The sequence below is a fragment of the Styela clava genome, chromosome 7 (assembly GCF_964204865.1).
Source record: "Styela clava chromosome 7, kaStyClav1.hap1.2, whole genome shotgun sequence".
Taxonomy (NCBI): Eukaryota; Metazoa; Chordata; class Ascidiacea; order Stolidobranchia; family Styelidae; genus Styela; species Styela clava.
This window is the reverse complement of record NC_135256.1, coordinates 3,997,590-4,021,673: the sequence shown is the minus strand read 5'-3', so window position 1 is coordinate 4,021,673 and position 24,084 is coordinate 3,997,590. Positions and strand designations below refer to the sequence as shown.

The window sequence follows — 24,084 nt, the reverse complement described above, 5'->3', positions numbered from 1 at the left end:
CCCCCCCCCCCCCCCCTTTAAACACTACCCCGTTGTGTTTAAAGTAAGTCCTCAGACATTTTTATCACTCATGTATATAACCGAACTTACTGCATGTGACGGCAAAATGAGCCACCTTTATTATTTTCGACTACAAATGCATATGAAAATATAAAGCAATACAGTGTGCAGGGCATAATATAAGAAGCAGCTCTAAAAAGTTTGAATAACATACACGGCAGAAATCTAACAATTTTTCTTTCTATTTTGCTACATAATAGAGTATGAAAAATATGAAATGGTGTGTCATTACAGCGTTTGAATTTATGTTATGAAACAAACATTAGTTTGGGTTCACGAGAGATGGGCAGGGATAGGTATTTCATATTTATCCTGGGAAAGAGGGAAGTCAATAAAATATCCTAATCATATGGTGTGTCACGGCCATCTCATCCAGATACCAGTCCCTGTTGGGATGTAGGAACAAAAAGAAAATCATAAATCAGGCAGGATAGGATTTTTGATACTCCCGAAGTATGTGAACCAAGATGGCGGACACCGGAACGTAAAATGTGTACCAGGTCAGGGTTAGGCCATAATTTCATGTACATACATACCACTCTGGTCACTCGGCTAATCCCCGAACTTTCAAAAGAACTAAAATAAGGGAAATTGGAATAAAATTATGGCCTAACCTGGTACACATACTACATTCTGGAGTCCCCCATCTTGGTTCACATACTTTGAAATTACCGTTTTTTTCACATATTCATTCTGTGGGAGAGTAAAGGTGAAAATTATCGACAGTAGGTTGGGCACAGAGTATGAAAAGGCATGAGAGAGAGGTCCCTCAGATCTAAGATTCACAAACAGGAGTCCGCAGCCCAAAAAGTGTGGGAAACGCTGGTCTAATGTCTTGAACAAGAACCTGTTAGCTGATTATAACAATATTTCTAGAACAGGGAAATGCATTTTTTTTTTATCTTTCCACATTCTGTACGTACAATGTGTATTTTAAGCAAGTGTAAAAACGAGAATATCAGTCAGAGACTGAGGACTTATCGATAGAAAGTTAGGGGATCCCCCAAAACAGCGCTCTTACTTCATAGTGACACCTTGTGTCCCATCACTAATGTAAAAATAACTCGCTAATTATACAACATAATTCGCCCAAAATCAATAGGCTTCTGGTCCAAGATAAGATGAATGTACATGCAAAATCTGGAGCATATTCAATCTCGCTTTCGTGAGATATCGCGTGCATCTAACAGACAAACAGACAGACAAATACCTATCAACATACTTACCGATTAAAATCGATAAGTAATAAAATACAGACTATTGACTGGGGTTGTGCAGACTGAATCTCACCAATGAAAATACGATATTGCGATATTCTCATAACAGTTGATCCAGTATCCACTATGTAATCGTGTCCGGAATATGTGCCGCAGGAAATTTCACCGTAGGGAATCTACGTACGAAATCTCACCGGACGAAATCACGTCATAGAAGAAAAATCTCATTAGCATTTTGCTGTCAAACAAGTATTTGTAATAAAAAACAGTTAGGCTTATAGGGTTAGGGTATGCTCTTATTAAATAACGAATCTTTTTTAACTAAAGGCAATTTCCCCTTTGCTGAGAAATTTCCTGAAGCGAGATTTCCTGCGGTGACAGCAAAATTTTTTAGAACTCTATGTAATATGCATCGTTTTCTGAAACTTCCGCAGGGATAGTTTCCACATCACAGGAGCGAAGATTAAACTCAATGTTGTGGTGCTCAGAATCAGAAGAAATACCTAAAAATAAAATTTATCGTTTTCGTATTTGCGCCTTACACTCTAATAAGCATGGTCATATACAACTCACTGATATCTTAGAGCAGGGCTACTCAACTATTTTTACTGAAGATCCGCAAACAAAACTTCAAAATTAATTGGGTCCGGTCTTTCCAGAAATGATATTTCAGCATCCTTGAAAGAGCACTTCCTCGACCGACTAATGATTAGTAGCGAATTAAAATTGTTTATTATGGTGTTATAGTTCTTTTCGTATATATTCGCATTTTATAATAGGAAATTCAAAAAGTGGGGCTAATGATCCAAAATAAATAATTAGGTGCGGTCCAAATCCAATGCTCGAAAGGTCCGGATTCGAACCGCGGTCCGCCAGTTGAGTAGCCCTGTCTTAGAGAGAACAGTGATTCCCAAAGTTGATTGATCAGGGGCAAAAATTAGAAGCGGAAAGATATTCATGGCTGGGAGAGCGCAGCGCCCACAAGGGACCGATACCGGTACATATAATTGAGCTACGAACTGAATTGTTACAAATATACACACATGCTAAAACCGCGATAATAACGTTGGCGGTATCTAAAACATGAAAGAGTAAGTTAAACTATTTCACTCCAGTTCGGCGGGCCATATTAAATTGTTACAGGGGCCGTAAATTGTAACTGTGATTGGCTCACAGGCTGCGATAGTTTTAATTATACAATGCTTTGCCGCTATGAGCAAGGCCGCTGCAATAGTTTTTATTATACAATGCTTTTTCGCTATGAGCAAGGTCGTGTATCCCTGATATCTTGGAGGATATAATATTATGAATTCAAGAAATCTAATATTTCTGGAATGACCAAAATTTTTCCCTGAACAATTTATTACATACTGGGTGGGGTAGGTGGTGGGCAAAGGAGTCGAGCTGAGATGTGTAAACTTCAATGTCAACACTGAGGCTGGAGCACCAGACTAAAATACCCCATTTAGGGTGCAAGAATGTTCCTGAAGTGGGGATACGTTAATGGTCCCACCAATATAAAAACGAGAATATCGATCAGAGACCGAAGACTTATCGATCGAAAGTTAGGGGATCCCCAAAACAGCGGTCTTACTCCATAGTGACATCTTGTGTCCCATCACTAACTGATAAATAACTCGCTAATTATACGACATAATTCATCCAAAATCAATAGGCTTCTGGTCCGACATATGATGAGTGCACATGCAAAATCTGGAGCAGATTCAATCTTGCTTTCGTGAGATATCGCGTGCATCTAACAGACAAACAAACAAACAGTCAAATACCTATCAACATACTTACCGATTAAAATCGATAAGAAATAACACTGACCTCCCTAGTTACAATCTTCAAGTGCCTAGCTCGGCTCCCGAGGACAAATGCAAATTCTGAAACTTGTGCCAGGCCTCCAGCTATCAACCATTTCATTTGGCGTTGTTTGCGCGGAAGTGTGAAATGTAAAACAAGCAAAGCGATCAGGTATTTGCCTGCAAAGAAATTGTTAAGAATTATTCAGGTATTTGCTTTAAGGTGCACTAGACTTTGACCTGTGATTTATTCAATTCATTGACAAATTTTTTTGCTTTTATTTGTTGGCTTCTTTTCCTTCAAAGTAGTACATTAAAAGACTGGTGGAAATATATTAAAAGCCAAACTGAATATCTATAGATGAGGAAGCTGCAAGTTTGAGGACTGATTATGAAAGTTTGAGGCATAGCCTGGGAGTTGAGAATCGGAACCCCACGACCCCCCCCCAACAAATCATAAAAGTTAAGGAAATACCAGTGTAGATTGGCGTAGCCGAGAGGAAAGGAGATGGTTGCAAACTAAAGGTCATATCCTCATATTAAAATGCCAAATTAAAAACATTTTTCTGTATCATACATGATAATTTTCGTAGTTTGAAACGCTTTTTAGACCGCTAGTTATTACGGCTTAACTTGGCAATTACAAATTTCAGAAGCCCCTCTGTAAAAATCCTGGCATACACCCTTGCCGATATATTTGCCTATGTCTTGTCTTCAATCTCATTTTGGTTGTGAAATGGTGTACTTTGGGGGGTGGGGTTCGGTCAGGCCAGGCCGATATGAATCTATTATCTATACCAGAGAGGGTTAATTAAATCTTATCACCATGTAAATGTCCACTTAAAATGAGCATCCATTGGCAAACTAAAGTACTCTCAGAACCCTGACACTTTTCCTGGAATAAAAATGTATAATTTTTTCGACGCTCCCGAAGTATGTGAACTAAGATGGCAGACGCCGGAACGTAGTGTAGCCTATATTTACTAGGTTATGGTTAGGCCATAATTTTATTCCGATTTTCCTTGTTTTAGTTCTATTATGAGTTCGGAGACTAGCCAAGTGACTCCCGTAGTATTTGTAACTGAAATTATGGCCTAACCCTAACCTGGTACACATACTGCGATCGGGTATCTGCCATCTTAGTTCAAATACTTCGAGAATATCATTTTTTCTAAAAAATACTTCAATCTTACATACCCCCAATCACAGCAGCAGTCAGCCACACCAAGTACGTCAATTCCACAACGACAAATTTCGGAAAAACATGAAAACCGACAGTGGCAAAGAATAAAATGACGAACAAATCGTGGATGGGGGACATGATCTTCTCAAACACCTGGTGAAAGAACACAATGAATTAGAAGAGAGTATTTAGGATAGGATTTACGTATTTAACCCGGTGAAAAAAAAAGCCGATAGAACGGCCCAATCATATGACGAACCACGGCCTCTCGTCCGGTTACAATTCTATGTCGGGTGCGGTATGGGATTAGCCAGTTATAGATAGCATGAACTTGATGGTGGAGGAAGCTGTAACCGACCAGCGGTTACGTTAACCACCCTTTTTAAGGCAAGGGGGAGAGGGGACAATTACATTTTATAGTGGGCCAGTTACACATGATAGACTTGGTTACTGAAGGCTCAAAACTCAACAAAAAAAAAACATGAATACAAAACAGTTTATTCCACGCTTGTCCAACAACCAGTCAAAGAGTTTATTCCACGCTTGTCCAACAACCAGTCAAAGGCCTTACTTTATTTATGCAGGACCATCATGTCCTTATATATGAGGATTGCACTCTTTTCATCTAAAACTCTCACCAAAGCTTACCGAATGATAGTTAGAAATACTGATGAGAAATCCTGCAAGAAAACATCCAAGCTCTGTGGAAATCCCAATTTGATTTGTTGAAAGTTGAAAAAGGAACATAAACATCAGCTGTGTAAAGATAAAATTGCATTCATTGACAATTTTCACATGTTTTCATGCTGAACAAACTATGTCAGTGGTGTTGCGCATTGTACTAAGCGCTAGGAATATGTTTGCCACTGCACCTCTGATTACTCGTGTCATTTCGCAGGTATAAATCCTGTGCAGGGTCGAGGGGTGCCGTAGGGGGGATTAACGTAACCAATGGACGGTCACGCCTTCCTCCACCATCAAGTCCATGCATCCGAAAACAAAATATCTGACTAACTAATCTCATACCAGACATGGAATGGTAACCAGACGAGAGGCCGTGGTTTGTCATATGATTAAGCCGTCTTATCTGCTTTCCTCTTCCTCGGGAAAAATATGTAAATCCTATCCTATATAAAAGAAGCCACTGATGACAGTAAAGTCACTATTTTGATATGATATAATCTTCACGGTTTGAGGTGGTGGGAATAAGGGTTCTGGCCAAAGATCCTTAGCCTGCAAAGCCAACATATAAAATTTTACCAATAGGTCATCATACAGTAATAAAGACACCGGGCAAATTGACGAAAATATTTAACGCAGCGACAAGAGCAAAAAAACATTATGTATTTTTACCCATGTGAGAGCTTTTTCAAAAAAAAAACTGTCAGATTAGAATTTTATGCTTCATTTTATGCTTATGCAAGGGCCACACTAAATGCTTGACGGGCCCGTTGGCCGTCTGTTGCACACCCCTTTTCTATAGTAATAAAATCTGGAATATCTGATATATTCTAAATTGGTAATGTTCCAGAAGAAACACAGAGGTCTTGATATATGGATCAAGTTTGAATTAAGCATTTTCTGTACAATGTTCTCCCTCTTTACTCAGAACAAGGCTCTATACCAGTGGTTCCCAAACTGTGGCCCGTGTAACAATCTAATATGGCCCACGGAACTTGAATAGTTCAACAGCTTATGCTTTTTTTTGCAATCGCCAATTGTTACGTCATTGTCACAGATTAAGCATGTGTATTATGTAACAATTCAATTATACTGGTATCTTAAATATACGTATGGGTACCGGTATCAGCCGATTGCAGGCGCTCCCCTCTCCTACCCCGCGAATATCATTCCGCTTCTAATTTGGCTCCCGGTCTAACAACTTTGGGAACCCCTGCTTTATACATAAGCTACAAATAAGCATCATATAATAATGAACATGGTTATCCAAAGTCTTGTTCGAAGTGATAAATTCCTCTTATAAAAAATTGTTAGCCGAATGAATATACCCCCTGCCCATAGGTTGAAGTCCCTTTTACACCCCTTTTACACAACTTGATGTAAAGTAGGCCAACAATATTAGTTACCTTCATATACACTTCTAGAGCGCAAAAAAATTGTACTTACAGCTCCTAAGAGTTGAATTTCCTTTGTTTGATTTGAAACAAAATTTAAAAACTTTGGTACAAAATATTTCGTCAGTAAAATCAATATAAAAATAACAAGTGCAAGAGAACCAATCGTACGAAGCAATGTCACAGTGGTGTACATAATTGCATTGGTGACGCTGTAACAAAAAAATTCATTATTAGACAGCGCACACTGAATAAGAAATACACTGACAAAAATCAACACTGGAAAATGATATTTGCATCCCTAATCGAACCGTATTGATGGCTGGGGGATGGTGAAGGAAGCCCTTTTGAATTGTGAAAAAATACATTATTCTGTATCATACATTTTTTGGAGTCCGAAGACTTTTGAAAACCAGCATGGGTATAGCTAGGGTACGAGGGTCGAGAACTCCTCCCCCCTCTGAAATGAAAAAAAAAAGATATTTTTCTGTATCACACATAGCTGAAACGCTTTTAGACCCTCACGACTTTTTGGAACCCACGGCCAGTACATGTTAGCTGATACACTAACTTAGAAGCCCCTTCTTTGAAATTTCCAAGTTACGTCCCCTTGGTTATCAGTTCTACAGGCTGAGAATATTTATACTTCGATTGAACAGTTGACAAAGCAATTGAAACAAAAATAATTTCAGCTATTAAAAAGCGCATTCAGATCAAAGAATACGAAGTTTAAAAAATGCCGACAGTATGGAAAATGACAGAATACAGCAAAATTTTCTTTCTAAATCCTTTTGGTATGAACTTCTTCAAGCCCTGTGTTAATCTACATTTACTAACTTACAGTTTCACATTATAATCCGTCATAATCCTGCTAGCTCTTACACTTTAGTGGCCGCCAATGACCATGTTCAAAGATTAATCCTCTTTATTTCTGAGTACGAGCGCTGTGACCTTGCTTTAGGAAAATTTCCTTACAGAAAAGTACAGACTATACCTCCGAGTAAATCAAGAAAAACGATTCATCACCTATATCAGGGCTTCGATGGGCTTAGCACTTTTAATTGCAGTCATGAGCAGATGACGTGACCTTTCAAGTGTCTTATCAGCATGTACATGGCCAGGGGGCTGGGGGAGGCCCCCTTTTTAAATGTAAAAAAAGCATTTTTCTGTATCATTGAAAGCAATTTCGAATGTGTTCAAATATTCAGTCCGTTTTGGGCATTCCTGGTTTCAGCGGCTCTTGGCATTCTAGTGATCACCTGATATTCTGCTCAAAAAGTTTCCTTCACTTCTGAGTGGATGCACAGCACCTTGGCTTGCGTAGATTCTCATAAAACTAAATCTTTCTATATACCGATGGCTGCTTACACAGAGCCTTGTTCAGAGGAGGAGCAAATAAGAGTGCCCCCAAAGTATTTGAACCAATATGGCGGACACCGGAAAGTTGTATGTGTTGGGGTTAGGCCATGATTTCAGGTACAAATACTACGGGAGTCACTTGGCTAGTTCCCGAACTTGTAATAGGAACTAAGATAAGGAAAATCGGAATAAAATTATGGCCTAACCCTAACCTGGTAAATATACTCCTTTCTGGTGTCCGCCATTTTGGTTTACATACTCCGGGAGTACCCAAATAAGCATTAAAAAAAAGTATGAAACATACCCAGGACTTGACGTAGGTGCAAAAGCAGGCAGTGTTGCCACAATTATACCAAGTTGAACATCTTGCATAACCAACATAGCTAATAGGATGGACGAATAATCAACTGCTTCATGGGCTGAGGAATCTAGAACAAGAAAAAGAGTGAATTTAATACTCAAGTTGGATTTGGGCATGAAGTGGACCTATGGAGGTTTTGCTGAATGAATTTGCTAACGAATCAGTACTAACATTGTTTATTTGGCCCAAAGTGGTACTTGTTGTTCTTACTGGGGTTTTTGTAGTTAGTAATATTAATGTTAAAAAAAAATGATTTTCTCCGCAACTAATAGGCCAATCGTTTCAAAATATTCCTTACAAATGAAAGAAGTCCTTAGGAGTCGCTATTACTTTTGTGCTTTTGTCATATCACTATTACTTGGGTTTCCTCTAAGACCTCTGGAAACCGATAATTCAATCAAGTTATTATTATTAAGTTTCCGGGGTTATTAAAGCCCACACATTATCGCATTGCGGATGAATTATTTCTGATTGGTCATGGATGAGGAAGTAAAAAAGAAAGCACTACCATAGTACTCTCTAATGACATCTTGTGAATATAGTATTTGTAGAGCTGGTGAAAAAATTGTGAACAAAAATTTATGCTCGGAAAAGGGTAACTATGTTAACAGCGACATAACCCTTGTTTGATATCCAACCCACCCTCCAAAAAACAAATGAAATCTCACCCTGTAGGAATCTGACAACAAGAGGAGTGCTGGACATTGACATACAAACAGCAATAAATGCACTTTCTCCTTTAGGAATATTGTAGTTCAGTAGAGAACCGATGATCAGACCTGAAAAAAATAAAGACAAGTTATCAGTCAAAACCCGGGGAAAGGAAAGTTAATAAGACGGCTTAATCATATGGCAAACCCCGGCCTCTCGCCCGGTTACAAGCCCATGTCAGGTATAAGAAGAATAGTTCAGTGCCAGCGCCAATAACGTGTGCAATTGCATTTTGTTAAAATCGACAATTGTTTTCGTCAGCGTGACTTGTTATTTAGGCACCCGTAAGCACCTTTACGTTGGTGTTTATTCTCCCAAAATCACAAATTTGTGCCACGATAGCGATAATAATTACTTTATTTGTGTGCTCTTAACAGAATTGTTATTCCGCGTTATCATACAATCATCAGCAGCAAGATGCTAAAAACAAATAAAGGAGTGAATCTATGATGCAAATTTTTTGATTCAATCGCAGCAATATAAACAGTTTTGTTGTAGGAGGCCGCGACAGATTAAAACGCATCTCTACTTCTCTAGGCACTCAAAATCGGAAAATTTTGTGTGCCCAAGGCACCCATTATCTTTGGTCGGCGTTCAGAACAATACCGTGATTAAAATCAAAATACAGTCAACTGTATGCAGTGTTTAAATTTTTATCCATTACTTTAAATTGTTGTCGAATATTGTTGCGTTAACATTATACAAGGTTGGGAACGCGACTTTTATCCGGGTTGTGATGATATATAAAATAATTACAATCTATCTTCCTTTCCTCGCATTTTTATTAGTTGTTAGTAATTATCCCGAGATAGTTACAATTTCTGTTTTACTGTGTCATAATCTCAAATATTTCGAATGTCTATGTATTTGTATCAGTTGTGACTTATTCCGAGGATTTATTCTTTTTATCCCTCACTCAATATTGTTCATTCTAACCTGTAATAGCGCTGTAGCCTGTAGGTGTCGCTGCTTGAAGACCTTCTTAGGTCCCTCGCGACTCCGGTCACACAAAAAACATAATTAGTACTGTAATTTATTCATTGTGTCATTTTTTGTTTGAAGTTGTTTTTTGTGATGACAAAATAAACGATTGATTGATTGATTGATTACAGTATATTCAAAATTCAAAATAAGTATATTCACATACCACATATTATCATTATCACATTGATTAGCACAGAAGCTTGCACAGAAACCTTCCAGACTTTCTTGACTTTTTCCAAAGAAAATTCAAGGCCAGCAAAGAACATGATCATGAAAACTCCAAATTCCCCAAAGGATTCAACTTGAACCTGCAGAATATGAATTTCAATGTTTATCTATAGGAAATGAAAGTTGTAAAATGTTCGTAATTATATGACAACCATTTTTATTGAGCATTCCGGACAGTTTCGAATTTGTAAAAATTGAAAAGCCACCACAATGTAATTAATGATAAACTGAACCAAGTAAATGTTTAAAACAAGTAATTAAAATGAACATTAATTAAAAACTAATTGTTCAAGGCGGACAATATGATTATAAAATTCTGTAAAAAATCTGATGTTGGCCAATGAAATGAATGGGTGTGATGTATTATGAAGTATTGAATGGTATTATGTTGTCACAGGTCACAAACCTTAAGTCCCCCCCCATTTATTCCCCCAGAAATTACTTCAAGATGACAAAGCGTGTGTTTGCCGTCAGCGAGTTTTTTGAATCGTGGTAGTTTTACTCAAACAAAATAAATACTGCCAAGTTTTTACGCAGTAATATTACCCACACATGCAATTACTAGAGCAACACTTCAATACTGAATATAAAATAAACAATAAAACTTATTAGAAAATAGAATTAGTGACTTTTAGGTTTTCTTTGAAGAGACAAGCGACCCACCCATAGGTTGGGAAACTGACCTAGGGTTTAAATAAACAGTATGCAATGCTGAACTAAATAAATTCCATTCCTTATCAGTGGCTGCCTATATAAATCTCTTTTCATAGTGAAAATGCAAAAAAAAATGCTGACAATGCGGCTCCATCATAGAATGGTATTTTTATATTTATCCATGGGGGGGGGGGGAAGAAAGCCGATAAGATAGCTTAATTCTATTGCACACTGCTACCTCTCATCCGGGTTACAGCTCCATGTCAAGTATGGGATTAGTTAGCCAGTTATTTGTTCTCAAATGCATGGACTTGATGGTGGAAGAGGCTGTAACCGACCAGTGGTTACAACACACATGGGCAAAGTATGGCCCACGGGCCAAATCCGGCCCGCTAGGTAATTTAATCTGGCCCGCCGGATGCTGCCACAAGCAATCTGGAACTAAATTTGATGTTTTAGTAGTGAAAATAAGTTAAGGAATTTGATGTGATTATGGTTAAATTTAGTTTTGGCACGAGGCGTATTGTTTTCCACCGTTGCTTTTGTAACACTGTAAACATTGTTCATAAAATGTAACTGTTACATCATACTTACATGGCCCGCCAGTCTAGTTGGGCAAAATTCTTGGCCCCTGATCCCAAAACCGTGCCCACCCCTGGGTTACAAGAATCACCCTACGATGACAAAGATTTCACATACGCCTTACCAAAGCTTGAATCCAGTTTAACCCAGAAGGTCCCAGTGTCAGTCCAGCCATAATGTATCCAAATATCGAAGGCACACCAAAGAATTGACAAATATAACCAAACGGGAATGACGCAATATAAATCATTATAATATCAAGAATGAGATAATGATCAATGTTCGGTGACGTCATGTCTTTAGGCCTTTGAATAAAATAGTGCATTGGTTAACATTTTGCTCCAACAAAGGCTCTGAACAAGATTGGTATGGGAATAAGCAATTACCATATAACCGTGTATATAAGCAGAGTGTGAAGGTAAAAATAAGAGTTGCCAAAGGGGTCGGCTTATAAGCGCATAACTCTGACCGCACTAAAAATTCAGCTTACATGTGTAGGACTTGATCACACTATAAATTCAGCCCATACATGCATGAGTCTATCATTAGTGATCACACTAAAGAGTTTGATAGTATTAGTGAGCAAGAATTTTGAGACACTCCTCACCGTTATTAATAAAAATAAAAACATAGTAATAATGGTTTTCATTTTCGTTAATTCTATTCCGCAACCATTTACTGTGTTATGATTTGTAGAGTCTGCTTATATGCAAATTTTTATAAATTCACCATTTTAGTTGGTCGCCTTATAAGCAAGAATATACTGTAGTTTGATACCAGAGTTCCACTAGTTCAGTGGTTCCCAATCTTTCTTGATTTATCGAACCCTTTCAAAGACTATCAACCTTTTTGGCCCAATGCTCTTCGAAAAAAATGGCTAGTTTTGTTTTCAACACGTTTACATCAGTTATTTTATTCACCATTTCATTAGAGTTAGGGCTTAATTTTATTTTGATTTTTCTTATTTTAGTTTTATTACAAGTTTGGGGACTGTCTGTGTTAGCCAAGTGAATATTCCCCTGCCCATAGGTTTCAGTCCCTTTACACAACTTGATGTGAAGTAGGCGAACAAAATTAGTTACCTCCACAATAGTACACATACACTTCTGGAGCGCCCAATAATATAGTGCCAACTAACGAAAACAGAGGAATAAACGTATGACAGTCAAAAAATCAAACAAATACAGTCAATTTATTTTAAATTAATGTAGTCACTAGAGAAGATCTTTGCATGTGACCCCCAAAGAACCACTTGTGTTCCCTCGGAATGCTGATGGCCAAAGGTCGATGGAACTCTGCACTAGGGAGAAAATAAATTGCAATGACAATGTAGGAAGAGGAGTATCTTTTAATAAGAGATTTATTGCCTACAATTTTCTAAACTGCATACCAGCAATACATGATAATACTACAAGTTGTCAAGTATACATGCCGCCACTCCAATGCAGTACTGGAGTACCAGACCACAGGTTTGTTATTACTAGAGTGCCATCTGCTGTTAAATATGTTTTGGCAATTTCGATGTACATGAATATTTTTTTAAAGAGGAAGCAAACATAATATCAAACATCTGAATTTCCTAATTTTCCTTAAAACCCAAACCCCTGCTATCAAATCAGTTTAAGCGACAAACATTATGTTTCAAATCAGCTCCAGGAAAAGTTTTCCTGGTCGATCCCCCCTTTTACATTTTTGGAAGACTGAAAAAGTCGATAATAACGCTTAATATTCCATTTTGCTAAAATTGTCTATTGATTTTGTCATCGTAACGAGTTGTTTAGGCCGTAAACACCTTTACGTCGGCGTTTATTGATGACGTAGCTGCACTACGTTTTAAAATAAAAATTAACGGCAGAACGCCGGAAAACGTGTGTTTTCATGAGTTCTAAGGGTCTAAAAAGCATTTCGAGCCACGAAAAATTGCTATGCAAGATGCAGAAAGATGCTTCACATTTCAAAAGGCAGGGGAAGGCGGGGTTTTAAAACCACCCCCTTGGGGGTTCAAAAACTCATCTTTCTTGGGGGTGGTTTTGGCGGGGTTTCGACCCCCAAAACCACCCCTATGGCTACGCTCCTGGTTATGCACTATAGCGGGAAGCCAGTGTTCCCTCTAAAGTGTGCGCGTGTGCGCGCACACACAGCTTTCAGAGGCTGCGCGCACGCATAGATTCACTGCGCAAAGACGTATTTCGATGTAATGTAACAATGTTCTCGGTTAGCAGACTGAGAAAGTTTGTTGTTGGCCCACCCATTACCCGGTTAGAACGCCAAAATTTCTTCATTGGTTTTTGCACAAATAATAGTCATTTCCAACAAAAGTGCGCACATACCAAAACTTCTGCGCACGCATACTACAAAAAATTAGAGGGAACATTGGCGGGAACCTTGGGCTTGAGTGTCTCTATTTGCCCACCTTGTTAGTATAAATTTGTTATTCTGTGAGTCCACCAGCATGTCCAAACGTTCATCATATTCTACCTCGGAATCAATATCAGAATTATTGTGTGCGTCCTGTATGTGTTCTTCTCCCTCTTTCATGTGAATTACTGCTTCAATGTGTGCTCCATCTACCTGTTAAAACAATATACCTAAAAATTCTAAATCCTGGCATCTCAAAAAGGGTTTTACAACTAACTCCTTTGTGGAGTCCTTTGTGAAGTAACTGACTGTTGAGATTTTTGCAATAAGATGCGTTTGGGGCTTTGAGCCTCTTGCGGTCGGGAGGATGGGCATTTTAGGGCATTATAAAAGAGTCATACACCAACATTTAAAATATTAATCAACTTACTAAGCGGTACTTATGTCCTCTCAAGTATTTAGTCGAAGTTACAAAAACGCCTTGAATAGTAATATTATTAAGCTTTTAATAGTACCGTAGCTGTAATTCTTTTATTGGTAGCTGCCATTTTCAGACAAAATTTTAAAAAGTATGCTGTTGGTAAGAACCGACCTACGAAAATACTCAAGGTTGTAACATCTTTTTCAACAGGAGAACTACAAATTCAAACCAAACCTACCACAGCATTCTCCATCGGCAAAATCACATCTTCAATATCCAATTCAAGCTGATCTGCTGCATCGGCGATTTCTTTCAAAAACTCATCCATCATTGACTTGGAGTCATTGCTATGTTCAGTGTAAAGCTTCATTGCTTCTTCAACATGCTTAATTCTGGAAAGATCAAGGGAAATGTGAAATGTGAGGATATTTTTTTTCCTACTGAATAAACCAGTGGTTCTCAACCTATGGTATGAGGGGGGTTTTGGGGTTTAAGTGGTACGCGAACAACTCCAATTTATTGAATTAATTAACTTTTGAGTTGGCTAAAATATGTCGACAATGATTCATGCTATATGTATTCGCTGAACGATGCTTATAGCGCTAACAATTCTTATCTTTAGAGATCACCCACATCCTCTAATGCCCGCTAATGCCAACTTAAAATGAAACGAAAATATTTTTCCCTACTCGATAAATAATCAAATACTACAGCTGACATGGGAAAACTACAGCCTTTGGGTAATTGAATCTGGCCTGCCTGATGCTGTCACAACCAAACTAAAACTAAATTTTGATGTGTCAGCTCAAAATAGCTCAAGGAATTTGTTGAGATTACAAATAAATTAGTTTTGGCACGAGGCTTATTGTTTTCCACTTTTGCTTTTGTAAGTATTGTTGTAAATATTGTTCATAAAACGAAACTTTTTATATCACACTTACATGGCCCGCCAGTCTAGGTGGGCAAAATTTTGGCCCCTGTTCCAATAACTATGCACGCCCATGTACTAGACCAATAGCTTTTAAATTTTCAATATTGAAAAATGAGGGTGTCTCCTATGGGACAATTACTTTTGCCCCGGAAGTATGGGCACAAAGATGGCGCACAACCTGAACATAGTATGTGTACCAGCTTAGGGTTCAGGTTTATGCAACATCTTGGTGCACATACTTCAGGAGCACCTTACTGGAGCTTGTTTTAAAATTTTCTTTGGACTCATATAACCCCATTATTTATATTTCCTGCACTTCCTTGCTCTATGGGCCTCATTGTTTTATCCAAAGCTTTGCTGACTTTGAATTGGGCTGCCAGTTTTTTTTTATGTTGCCTCAAAAATATATCAGTATCTGCATAATAATTAAACAGTATAACAGCACCGGGATACATGTTCAAGACCTTATTTGCCCAAGACACAGAGGTCCTCCTGTAGCATGCGAACCAAGATGGCGGACACTGGCGCGTAGTATGTGTACCAGGTTAGGGTTATGCTATAATTTCAGGTACAATTACTAAGGGCGGGAGTCACCTGGCTAGTCCCCGAACTCGTAATAAAACTAAAATAGGGAAATTTGAATAAAATTATGATCTAACCCTGACCTGGTACAAATACTACGTTCCAGTGTCGGCCATCTTGGTTCACATACTACAAGGAGTACCAACACAGATGTGCAACATGCACCCCTAACAAGTATAACTGCAGTTCAGGACTGCTGCGCTATAGTAGAACATGCCCGACCACAGTCACACACCTGTTATAACTTTGTTCTTCCTTCAATGTTGCAATTCTCAGAGCATCGAGTCTAATTTTACTGTTTTGCATTAGAACTGCAGGATCACGGAAATCAGTCAAGAGAGAGTTTTTCAATGCTAAAATAACAAAAGGATTCCTTGTTGTTATTGGTAAAAAAAACTTTTTCTCTGGAATAACTGGACCAATCAATTGCAAATTCAGTATGTTAACAATGGTTGAAGCAGATAAAGGACGACTACTGCTTTATTGTTTTGCTCTATTTCCCTTCAAGTCATATGAAGACCAATATGTGGCAAAAAATTTGCTGTTTTATTGTAATTTAAGGGAAACATTTTTTACTATTGTGTTGCACGATCGCCTATGTATCGTTGGTATTCCAGCAACATGGTATCCTGAGGCTTCACTGTACCTGTACCAATGTGCTACCGTGGTGCCCGTTTGTTAATTAAGTATTGCTTTCTATCTCTGGAGTTCTCAAACTTTTAGTGTTATAATGCCTGTTGAGAGGTTGACGATTATTTATGGAGTCCCTAGGTACGTTTATACTCTAAACAGGCAGCTACTGATACTGAACAGAGATAAAAAAAAAAATTTGATTCAATCTGTCAGTCCAATTACAGAAAAACCTTTTTTAGCTTTACTATGACATGGTCACAAAATGTCATTGGTTCACCATTTATTAATTATGCCGCCTTGTGATTAAATTGGAAGAAACCATGTCTTTACTCACCTTCTTGAGCTTCCAACATGTCTCTCTCACTTTCTGTTAATTCCTCAATGAATAATTCCAACAAATGAAACTTGAATTCTTTTTCCGTTTCTGTTATATCTTTACTGCGGTTCAACTAAAAAATTAAAAAATGTAGCGACTATGGTCAGGCTCTGGCACTTCATTGGGAATGGCGAACAGGTCACACATTATAACACAGAATCGGGAGTCGCATTTGACAGTAGTTCATGTTATCACTGGTTGGCCGATAGAGAATGACTATCAACACTTCGAGTTAAGATAGCATATACTTCACAAGCCTAATAAATACATAATGGAATATGAATGAAGACGTAGCTTAAATCCCACTTCTGACACCATGTTTTGTTGCTTAATTGCTTAATCTGCTAAGAATAGAAACTTGTTTACAACAGAACTCCATTTATCGAAAACAGTGGCACAACATAAACAGTGATCATAAACAAACGTCTTCAAGTTAACACGACTGTACAACAACTGGTAAGCCTGACAAATAGATGAGATGCAGTGTGCCGCAACAATAAAGAGTTGTCACGCTACACAAGATTTGAGTAATCACATTACGTCACAAAAACTATTAGGGAATCATTTTGAAAATTCTCAAATGTAAAAGGCCGACCAACCTTTCCCTGGAACATTCTTATTTTACTCTCAGTATTCTTTTTAATCACAGTTAATCCGTTTGGTCCCATCGCTCGTATTCTTGCTTCTCTCGATAGGTTGGAAGATTTGCTGTTGGGCTGGACCTTCTTCCCTGAAAATAGTATTTTGTGAGTTTCCTTATTGAATAAGGGTGAAAGAAGTATGTGAACCAAGATGACGCACAACCTGAACATAGTATGTTTACCAGGTTAGGGTAATCAGGTTGTGCGCTGTCGAAAGAATATATACAGTATGAAGAGTTGCCGGCATATTTAAGCCAACTCAAAAGTTTATTGCTGCAATAATTCAGGTTGCTCGCGTACCACTTGTAAAGCTCCCACGTACTAGCGGTGCGCGTACTACAGGTTGAGAAACACTGCTTTAGTGGGTTCACAAGTTTGAATCCCGTAGGTCAGTTTTGTTCGTGCGCCGACAAATTATCAAAGAAAAATCTTGTGTGCACTTGCACAAAAAATAGAGACAGTTACTACGTAACAGAAAGTGAACGACAAAAGAAACAATGAAACATCTATAATGCATACAATATGTAAATTATTCAATCATATATTGGTTATGTTTAACAAAATTCCATTAATTTTCGCAGCACACAATTCCACTGTGTTCCCTATTGGGAACTGCAGCTGTATTCCTAACGCGTATACCATGCGGGGATAGTTATGTACAAGAGGATTGCTGGATTCCTCGCCGCCCCGTAGGGTGGTTGACGTAACCCGTCGGTCAGTTACGGCTTCCTCCACCATCAGTTCAATGCTAGCGAAAACAAATAAATGGTAAAACAAACTGATTCCATATCCAACATGACTATTAACCGAACCACAGAGGCCATGGATTGCCATATGATTGAGCCTACCTTATAGATTTTTCTCTCTCTTAGCATACAATTGTAGAAGACTATGTACCTTTTGTTTGTTTCTTTTTATTTTCATCTCCCACTGTATTCTTGCGCAATATGTGTTGTGTAATTTCTCCATTGAGTCCAGGTGCGTTATTCTATATAAAATAAGATACCTTTTGGTAAATGAAGTTCTCATATGAAAAACGAAAATTCAAACAGATTTTCACTTCTTGATGAATATATAAACTTGGTAACATGCTTAATTGGAAAGTAGAATTATATTTCAGACTCTGGGGCCTGGCACATCTTGCTAAGTGTTAGAAAAACGCTCGCCACCGCACCTCTGATTACCCTGCGTAAGTTCGCACTTCGCATGTTCGAATCCCATGTGAGGTAAATTATGTGTGAGAAGATTGCTGGACTCCTCGTCCCCGTAGGGGGGTTCACATAACCGCTGGCCGGTTACAAGTTCCTCTACCGTCAAGTACATGCATCTGAAAACAAATAATGCTTTTTAAGACACCCAATCTGTTGAAATCCACCATTTTCCAGCCGGACCGGACCCTCTGGTTGTTTCTTCCAACTTTTCAATTAGAAATTTTAGACGCCCCCCCCCCCCCCTTTTGAATATTCTGGGTTACGACCCTGGTTTAGCACACAAATTACACAAGGGAATAAATAGTAACTTACTGTAACAAGCGAACTGCTTAGCATTATCAACGAACAATCGCTTGGCAACCTTGTTCAGAGCAAAAGTACAATCCCAAAATTTATAAATATATATCTGACGTGAACCTAAGAATTATTTAACACTCACCTTCACGACACGATTGCTCTCTACTCCCCCTAGCAGAAAACAGCATAGCACGAAAAACACAATTACAGTTATGGTCAAATTATATGACCTATGCCCTTTACCCATGCTAGTATCATAATTTTATTTTACATCTAGAACAGCAGAATAGTTTCATCATTTCACAAAATTTACAATATTCCAAAAATGTTAATTTCAACATGCACATAAGCAGCAAAAACTGGAATATTCAAACAACGGTACTCCCGTAGTATGTGAACCAAGATGAAGGATACAGGAACATAGGTAGTATGTGTAACAGGTTAGGGTTGAGCAATAATTTTATTCCAATTTTCCTTCTTTTAGTTTTATTTCAAGTTCAGGGACTAGCCAAGTGATTCCTGTAGTATTTGTATGTGAAATTATGGTCTAACCCTAACATGTCATACACATACTACGCTCTGGTGTCTGCCATCTTGGTACACATACTATGGGAGTACCCAAACAACTAATTGAATGTGAATTAGTCCAAATAATTTCACATAAAAATGAAAAAATACACGGCGAATCAAAAAAAAAAGAAACAAGGTCATTTGGAACATATTCTAGAGCAGTTGTTTTCAACCAGGATTCCGCCAGTACAGGGCAGGGGTTCTGCAAGTATACATTAAAAATCCAAGAGATAATATCAATAATATATGTGTATTGTTTTAATAAAATCAAATATTTTATTGAATTAAATCAAGTTCACCACTACTTTTAAACTTGCTCCACTTTAAAGATCAATTTATTACCAATCGATGATCGGTAAGTATGTTGATAGGTATTTGTCTGTTTGTTTGTTTCACTTTCGTATGTTACCCGATATCTCTAGAAAGCGAGGTTGAATCTGTTCCAAATTTCGCATGTGCATTCACCAAATCTCGGACCAGAAGCCTATTGATTTTGGATGAATTATGTCGTATAATTAGCTAGTTATTAATTAATTAGTGATAGGACACATGGTGTCGCTATTGAATCAGAGCGAAGGATACACGCCGATAAGTCGGCGGCCTCTGATCGCTATCTCATTTACATATTAATAGTTTATGCAATTCAGACACTAAAAGACAATTCAATTGTTGCAGAGGGTTTCCCAAACCTAAGGAATGTTTTGTTAGACTTCTACTCAAATCAAAAAAGTAGAAAACCACTGTTCAGCTTAGAACATAACTTTTGTACAAAGCATCCTAGTTTACTAAAACTTTACAATCATACACAAACAGATATTCTAGTATTAAACAAATTTTCATAAAATTGAAAAACTCATAGATCTGTTTTAAGGATCACACTATGAAATGTACTGTGCAGGATATTAACATGAGCCTGGTAATGCTGATATTGATAAGATGGTACGAAAAATATCGCACTGATGGAGTCATTATGTAAGTCTTGCCTCAGTCTATTTCACCAGCGGTGTAATGTATAGGATAGGATTTACCGTACATATTTATCCCGGGGGAGAAGAAAGCCGATAAGACGGCTTTATGACATGGCGAACCACGGCCTCTCGTCCGGTTATCAGTCCAGGTCAGGTATGGGATTAGTTAGCCAGTTATTCAGTTATTTGTTTTTTTGAAGCATGGACTTGATGGTGGAGGAAGGATAGGATAGGAGGAAGGATAGGATAATGAATACGATAAAGCCTAACCAAAAGGATTGTACTACTTTCAAAATTAGTATATATCCATGGCTGCTTCATTAAGATCAGAACAGCCAATGAAATGATAATCAAATTAAAAATAGAACAAAAAATTTGGAACAAATAGGGTTAATATTACAAGATTTGATGGGATTTTGATTTCTCAATCAAAAATTCTTTATGAAAATTTAATTTTTTGACAGTTTTAACTAATTATTTAAACCATAACTTCCCAAGGTTTTGAGCTCACGGCCCCCTTCCAATACATGAATTTCCCATGACCACATTTCACGTTAGAAAGTTTCATTCCTAAATTCCGCTGCGCAACCCTCTGCGGGACTTCAGTTTGGAAGCCCTGGTTTATTAAACCTTCCAATATTAAAACACACACACATCTATTCTAACACCTAATAGTTTCCAACAAAAACTTAAACTCAGAAAAACTTTAGATACTCTCTAATTAAAGATCATTTAAAACCTGAATGCTCCCTTACGCAGAAAATAAAGCAAAAAAAAATCAAAAGCAATCAAACAGATGTTAAGAGATTTGGAAATTCAGCGTAAGCGAAAATGGCTCAAAAAAATTCGAGTGATAGGTAGTTTTCGAATATGGAAATTGTGATTTGCAAACAATGAAAAATGTATGATACAAGTGTCAGGCATAAGGTTTTAGCACAGGTCACAACAACCCTACTCAGTATTGAGGGAAACTTGATCCCATTGAGGCTCAAGTGACTGCTATGTACACTGCAAAGTGAGCTTTCCAATAATTAGAAGATTGTTACACTATATAGGGAGAGATTAGAAACCTACAAAAGCAAATTTCAATTCATTTGAATTTTTGAATACGAAAAAAGTGTGAATAAGCGTTGTTTAAAAAATATGGACTGATGTGCCGATTGAAAGTTGAGGATTTCCTACCTAACGATTCCTACACAAGCTAATTGGTATTAAAACCTAAAATCTAAATCCTTCATTTGGTTTTGACTTGTCATTGATTCAAAGTATTCCATGCAAAAACCATCACGACCAAAATCTCCCAATGATACTTGAATATTCGACGCAGGAAACCCGGAAAAGCTGTTCTGATAGATTCATGTGTAGATGCCAGTCTGATACTTATTTTGTTGTAATATTTTCGAATAAAAATTTATATGAATGTCAACATTCGCCATATTGTCTTGAAACCCTGTAATTTAGTTGGTATGTAAATCATTTCTTTGCGTCTTGTTTTGCATCCAACTTATCACCCGCAGCGACGGATGAGTCCACGCCTTCCTCAGGCTTCATGGCAGGAAATAGAAGCACCTCTTTGATATTATTAGAATCCGTCATGAACATTGCAAATCGATCGATCCCCATTCCCCAGCCCCCGGTCGGTGGAAGACCATATTCAAGAGCAGTGCAGAAATTTTCATCAACGCTCTGAGCCTCATCGTCGCCCGCTGCTTTGTCACTTGCTTGTTGTGCAAAGCGCTCCCGTTGCACAATTGGGTCATTTAACTCTGTGTATGAATTACAAATTTCCTTTTTGTTTACAAATAATTCGAAGCGTTCTGTTAATCCCGGGACACTGCGATGCCATTTTGCTAACGGACTCATAATCTGTGGGTGCTCTATTATAAATGTTGGGTTCACACATTGCACTTCTAAATAATCACCGACAAGCTTGTCCAATAAGCGTGCAGCAGTCCGAGGTGGTGGGCAATCCACGTCCAATTTGGTGCAAATGTCAGACAATTGCTTTGCAGCTTTTTCTGAGTGTAATTCAGTCGCGGCTGGCAGTTTCATACCAATAGCCTTTTCCAAATCCGGCAACATTCGAATTCGTGCAAATGGTGGGGAATAGTCAACTTCCACTGCCTCACCGTCAGGGCCATCAGGGTGATAGACAACCTTATAACTTCCGTGAATATGCTTTACCATACCAGAAATAAGTTCTTCCGAGATCTTTATGAGATCTTCGTAATCTGCGTAAGCCATATAAAACTCACAAGACGTAAATTCAGGATTGTGTGTCATATCTATTCCCTCATTACGGAATAATCGACCAATTTCGTAAACTCTATCCAATCCACCCACTACAAGCATTTTGAGATATAATTCTGGCGCGACACGCATGAATAAATCCATGTTCAACTCATTGTGATGTGTAACAAAAGGCTTTGCAGTTGCACCTCCAGCTATCATGTTCATCATAGGTGTCTCGACTTCCAAGAATCCCATGTTGTCAAAAAACGAACGAATATACGAGATAATTTGAGCTCGGATGATGAATTTCTTGCGAACGTCCTCATTCATGATTAGATCAAGATAACGCTGCCTGTACCGTGTCTCCTTGTCCTTGAGTCCGTAATGCAAATGTGGCAACATATGCAAGCAAGGGGAAAGAATTTCCAAATGAACTGGGACAATACTCAATTCACCTTTCTTTGTGCGTGATGGATGACCTCTGATCCCTACGATATCCCCACGCCTCGTACGCTCATTTATTTCATAATGAGCTTCTTCGGATTCATAAAACTTAGCGTTCGCCATAACTTGTAACTTTTTACCTTCACCGCGCACATCGTAAAATATCAATTTTGGTCCGGACTCTCTTTTTGCGTGGATTCGTCCAGCGATACTGACAGTGGTCCCCTCCTCCACCACGCCCTCTTTCACATAATCATACTTTTCAATGTAATCAGTGAGGGACATACCGACATGAAATTTATGAGGATACGGTTCTAAATTATTCTTTCTCATTTCCAAAATCTTGTTACATCTCATTTTGAAATACTGATTCGGATCCAGGCTTTCTTCATCAACTGCTTCCTTTTTAGGCTTAGCCTCTGCTGCTGCTGCAGAAACAGCAGGCTTAGCCTTCTCCTTGGCCTCTTTTTCAGCAGCTTTTTGAACAGCCTTGGCCCTCCGCTTCATCTCATTCTTGCTTAGCTTTTCACCTGTTCCGACAGGACCATCAACAGAAGATGACATTCTCTTAACTATTCGCAAAACTTTTAACATAAATATGTAAATTACACGCAAGGTGTCTGTAAATAAATATTAGTATGATGAGACATAAACAAGAGAGAACGTCATACATTGCTTTTGATATGATAACACCATAACTTTCTAGCTGAGCACAGAGTCCGCAGAAAAGATCGTCAAAAAAGCGCCACAGGGACAAGCTTGACAGAATAAAGTGAACATATATTTTTATGAAAAATTTTCATATAAATTAAATGTAAAACAGTAGCACCGGTTCCTCATGGCACATTTCTAGGCCACAAAATATTAAAAAATTAGTTAAACCTTGATTGTAGTAGCCATGAATGATACAGCTGTTTTTGATACTGAATGGTAATTCTGTTTTTAATTGTTATAGTGGAAGTGTCTTACTTATGCAAAAAGATTTTTTTTTTTGGTTTCTTGTAGTTTTCCACTTGCATAAGAATGGGTTACAGAGTTTTTGTGCTACAAAAGTGGCCAACAAAAGAAAAAAAAGTTGAAAACCGGTGTACTTTCTGTATTAAATGCATTTTACATTTCAATCGAGTGTCTGTCTGAGTGTCACCCACAAGCGTCATTGTTAAATTTTCCAGCCTGAGGCCACACCAAAAACTAGCAA

At 38.1% G+C, this 24,084-nt stretch overlaps 2 protein-coding genes across 2 annotated transcripts; both read right to left on the bottom strand.

Annotated features, from left to right (window-relative positions):
- Positions 1 to 77: 77 nt before the first annotated feature.
- LOC120327818 (transmembrane and coiled-coil domain-containing protein 3-like) lies at positions 78 to 18,947 on the bottom strand. Its single transcript, XM_078114165.1, has 16 exons — positions 18,815 to 18,947; positions 18,062 to 18,152; positions 17,123 to 17,253; positions 16,482 to 16,596; positions 15,750 to 15,867; positions 14,240 to 14,393; positions 13,636 to 13,793; positions 11,347 to 11,527; positions 9,922 to 10,066; positions 8,732 to 8,842; positions 8,007 to 8,130; positions 6,396 to 6,555; positions 4,917 to 5,024; positions 4,283 to 4,421; positions 3,111 to 3,265; positions 78 to 1,780 (listed from the first exon to the last, which is right to left on the bottom strand). The coding sequence occupies exons 1-16, from the start codon at positions 18,917 to 18,919 to the stop codon at positions 1,676 to 1,678; spliced, it is 2,100 nt and encodes a 699-aa protein (XP_077970291.1). The 5' UTR covers positions 18,920 to 18,947; the 3' UTR covers positions 78 to 1,675.
- LOC120327616 (lysine--tRNA ligase-like) lies at positions 18,945 to 23,528 on the bottom strand. Its single transcript, XM_039393947.2, has one exon. The coding sequence runs from the start codon at positions 23,478 to 23,480 to the stop codon at positions 21,684 to 21,686; it is 1,797 nt and encodes a 598-aa protein (XP_039249881.1). The 5' UTR covers positions 23,481 to 23,528; the 3' UTR covers positions 18,945 to 21,683.
- Between the last annotated feature and the right edge of the window lie 556 nt (positions 23,529 to 24,084).

What these genes read in the sequence shown, in the direction of transcription:
- LOC120327818 (XM_078114165.1), bottom strand. Translation starts at nt 18,919, where the DNA reads ATGGGTAAAGGGCATAGGTCATATAATTTGACCATAACTGTAATTGTG. An exon ending in TAAAAAGAAACAAACAAAAG is followed by an intron (nt 17,254 to 18,061) that starts GTACATAGTCTT and finishes TACTATTTTCAG; the next exon opens with GGAAGAAGGTCCAGCCCAAC. An exon ending in TGAAGATTGTAACTAGGGAG is followed by an intron (nt 1,781 to 3,110) that starts GTCAGTGTTATT and finishes TTTTATTTTTAG; the next exon opens with GTATTTCTTCTGATTCTGAG.
- LOC120327616 (XM_039393947.2), bottom strand. Translation starts at nt 23,480, where the DNA reads ATGTTAAAAGTTTTGCGAATAGTTAAGAGAATGTCATCTTCTGTTGAT.